Here is a 4,407-nt window from a genome sequence, read left to right on the forward strand (position 1 = left end):
TGAATGCGTCCTGTCACTTGAAACACGATGCACTGTGACTGTCAAGGGAGCGAAATCAATAAAGAAGAGCTGTTCATTTTGAACTCTGTGCTGCTTTACGTAGCTCTGTTAGCATTTTATCGAGCAGGACAGGGAGGCTTCATGGTACTGAGTTGATATGGTGTAAAGCAGACATACACAGCATGTAAACATGTATACATACGTGCCTCATCAGATACACACCAGCGTTCCTTTTAAATGAAATCTACCAACTACCTTCCACTTCACAAGCAGCTGGGTTTGACACGCTAACAGCTGACATTTTTTGCTTTTGCTAAATTCTTAAACTTTGGGTTCAAAACACAATTTATGTGAGCTTTGCAAATTATTCTATAAGGTCTCTTGTCTTTCATAAACACATTCTGGTCTAGCTGACAACTTAATCTGCTGGTGTTCTGAACAGCACTTCTACAGTATATTGAAATGTCTCTGCTGTTTCATTCTAGTATGGGGTATAATACAGGGTACTGTCACATGATACAGGCTGGCCGCTCTGACCTGGAGTAGGTGAAAATCAGCTTGTTAAATAAGGATAATTAAACAACGTAGCTAATCTTACATAAGTAAATTACATGTGGTACAAACTATCCGATACAAAGAAATGTCAGATGGCTGTATCACATCAATGTCTCAGGGTCTACTACATAATAGACAGAAAACTCTAGTATATGGTCCAGTAAGATACAAGCTGATTTTCAGTCCACTCAAGTGTACAGCAGGAACAAACGCCCCAGCTGAGAGGAAAATAATCTTCCAATCAGCTTTTAAAAGACTTGATGCAGAGATTTATTGCCATTAATTGGTCCTCAAATGTCAAGGTGAGTGAAGGGCAGCTGTTCTTGTTTTGAAATCACGCTAATGAATGGATGTATTGAATATCTACCGATTTAAATACTTTTTAGAAGCAATTCTGAGTACGAGTAACAACATATACTGTATTAAACCGAGGAGACACAAAAAACAGATCACACCTGCGATAACATATTGTCATTGTGAATTATTCTACAAATGTAATGAGTGAATTAAAAAGAGCACATGCTTTCTTTTGCTTTTCTATTTAATTGATGGTATCTCTCCATCGCTATCCAAAACAGCTTACAATTTGGTTTGCCTTTTTGACCATTTCATTCGATGTATATATTCGCTCATTATTAATAATAATTCATTATATATATTATTCGAATCATTATTTTTTTTCTTCACCCTAATCCTAATTGAAACTGTATACTGCACCTGGAAAATACGGCCAATTTTCTCTGATGTCATGTCCTCGAACCACACCAGTATTAAGCGGGCTTCTCGTGACAACAGTATTAAAGGCTTCCGAATTGAGTAGTGTTTTCAGCACTGTGGGTTTGTTTTACAGTCCACACTTCGTAAATATGTTCATGTATAGTGTAAGGAGCACGGGTCAGAGCTACCCAGAATACCGGCTGTCAGGCACGTTTCTGTATAATAATGAGTGGAGTTTGATGCTACACAGATATTTTGTCTGTCTCCTTCATGTTGACACTTATCCAGTTAGCAAGTCCATACAATATATATCTTTATTTAATTTATATGTTGAAGAGTCTACACTATCCTGTGGTCCACTGTTTCATTTCTCCATTTAGTAGCTTATGTATATATTTGTGGGGGTGGGCATGCAGCTTCGGGGGTGCCAATGCTACCGATGTGTGTTGAGCTTTGATTCTACATTCCATGTGCAGGTTACATTTGAGTGTAGACTCGTCTGAGGGATATTGGTATGTACTGTACGCCTATGATAGCTGCTTGGCAGGGTACTGTTAACAGTCCATTATCGTGTAGTATACCAATTCTGCGCATTCACGCGTGGCTCTTGTGCATTTCTGCTATATTAGTAGTATTATTATTATTATTATTATTATTATTATTTATTTCTTAGCAGACGTCCTTATCCAGGGCGACTTACAATTGCTACAAGATATCACATTATACATTATTTCACATTATACAGATATCACATTATTTTTACATACAATTACCCATTTATACAGTTGGGTTTTTACTGGAGCAATCTAGGTAAAGTACCTTGCTCAAGGGTACAACAGCAGCGTCCCCCACTGGGGATTGAACCCACAACCCTCTGGTCAAGAGTCCAGAGCCCTAACCACTACTCCACACTGCTGCCCAGGTGAATGCGCAGGTGGTTTTGCGAGGCACAGACACATTTGCGACTTTAGCAAAAATACTGCTATTTTCCAACTTCGCGCAACTGTTTTGTGCCGTGTTGGAAAATCTCAATTTTTGTGCAGAAAGCACTTATTTTTTTAAAGTCACAAATTTTGCGAGGCGATTGCGGATCGCTTGGAATAACTTATTGTGTTTGTTGAGTGGTTAAGGTTTCGCAATACCGCCTTTTAAAAAAAAAAAAAAAAAAAAAAAAAGTCTATTAATTTATTTCATGTTCCGATTGCCCCCACACCCCCACGGAGACGAGCGTCCGGCTGAACAGTTTCCAAATGTTGGCGAGTATGCTGTAGATATAAACATAACTCAAATTCAAACTTTATTTTCATGCAGTTCCGTTTCCAAGTTGCCATGCAGTTTACTGTAGTACGACCAAAATATCAATGCGAATTTAAACTAAGATACGTTAAGTTGTGTTTACCTCTCTCGCTGTATCTCTCGTTGTTGTTTCTCTCTTTACCTCCTCAACACTTCCGTTTCATATCTAAACCGCCACTTTAACTAAAACCATTCAGAGAAAAAAAAAAAAACAGCTCGTCGAGCACGCCAGTACAAAGCAGAGCGACACAACTGGCGCCATTTCAGGACATTGCATAGGAAAGCACAACGCCAGTAAGAGCCAAGATGGCGAACTTCGTCATCCAGTTTCATAACCGCCTCTTCTCAACGCGATCCCGCCCTTCGACAGTGAGACCAGCCAATCAGTCTCGCAGGACGGAATTAGAGTGTTTCTGCAGCCAATAATACGCGACGGTTCCAACTAGGCACGCCCAGTTGGTCGTGACGCTAAGTTTCATTTCAGGAAATAATAAAAAAAAATAAGCTTTCTGTGTTTATGTTGGAGAGAGAGAGGGTAGGAGGTGTCGCTGCTGGTTTATCACCTGCCGTTTTATTTAGGTTGGGTTAAAATGTTTCCTAATGATTTATGATTTTTGTTCGTTTATTACCTGCACTAGGTTCTGAAACAAGTAGTCCATTTTTCGTTTTATTTACTCGGTGTGCAGCGTGCCCACCGTAGCTATTACGACAAGTTGAACTTGTCATCGTGTTTTTTTTTTGTTTTTGGTTTTTACTGAGATGACAAACGCGTTTTAAGTTCTAGTATGTTTTCTGCAGGATTGTGAAAGACAAACGTTACTCCTTGCAAAGTAAAGACTGTTGTAAGTTTTCATTCTTTTATCACACGAGAAGAAATGCTGATTTTATATTAATGTTAATTCTCCAGTTAATACATAACACATTAAAATCAAAGAGGATTCTGCTACTCGAGTCTCAAGCTAACAGTCAGTGAAGATGGACGTCATTGTCTCCGTGTCGTTCTTTCAAGACGAGCTCGCCTCTACCATCGAGCACGCAGTGAAAGCGGCTGTAGACACCGTCTTGTGCCAAATCACAAAAGTTGTCGGCGGCAAATTCACTGAATTCCGAATGGAAATGGCTGGAAAGGAGAAAGAGAATGAAAGTCTGAAGCTGAGATTGGAAATATCAGAGAGCGAGTTGAAAGCAGTGCGGGAATGCATGAACGCTGCAGATGCAGACATTAAACAACCTCTCAGAAACATGAACCCCGACTGCAATGAACAAGACTTTCAGAGGAACGAGAACCAGGGATTATTTCAAGGTAAGATTGATTTTTTTGGTGGTGTTGCTTGGTCAACCAACTCTTTAAATAACTTTAGTCAATTTTAGTGTCTCAAATCTTTCTTAAGACACTTTTTAAAGCGCTTATTATGAGTGCTGTTAATAACTCGACTCCTGTCCTAATATTATAACAGTCTAGTTAATTCTCCAGATGATAAGAAAGTACAGGTATGTGTTTCTATGCCCCATCTGGTCTAATTACGATTTCAATGGGTGTAATACAAACGTACTAATCTATATCGGTAAACCTGTCTGATTAGGACTTGAATGGTTATCCTTCTGGTGAAGTGACATATTGAATGGAGTAAACTGTGGCGAGTAAGTTAAACAAACCATATTGTAGAGGGTTAGGCTAATGATTTGTGAGTTTTGATCTCAATATACAGCAGCAAATTGGGTTTTCATGCGACCTTGTCGTATATTTTTGGGTTCCTGATGTCGATGGTGGTGGACACAACACACTGCAACAATACTCCTGTATTTTTAAACAGGGCAATACCCGTATGTTTACTGCAC

The 4,407-nt window shown here is 39.2% G+C and overlaps 1 protein-coding gene across 1 annotated transcript in view; it reads left to right on the plus strand.

Moving 5' to 3' along the window:
* The first annotated feature begins 3,079 nt into the window (after positions 1–3,079).
* LOC117967265 (zinc finger protein 239-like) overlaps positions 3,080–4,407 on the plus strand; it is a 5,001-nt gene continuing 3,673 nt past the window's right edge. Inside the window, exon 1 of the mRNA XM_059018289.1 lies at positions 3,080–3,871. Within this exon, the coding sequence (XP_058874272.1) occupies positions 3,544–3,871 (328 nt within the window). The 5' untranslated portion in view covers positions 3,080–3,543. The remainder of the gene's footprint in view (positions 3,872–4,407) is intronic.

This window comes from Acipenser ruthenus, chromosome 58 (genome assembly GCF_902713425.1).
Source record: "Acipenser ruthenus chromosome 58, fAciRut3.2 maternal haplotype, whole genome shotgun sequence".
Taxonomy (NCBI): Eukaryota; Metazoa; Chordata; class Actinopteri; order Acipenseriformes; family Acipenseridae; genus Acipenser; species Acipenser ruthenus.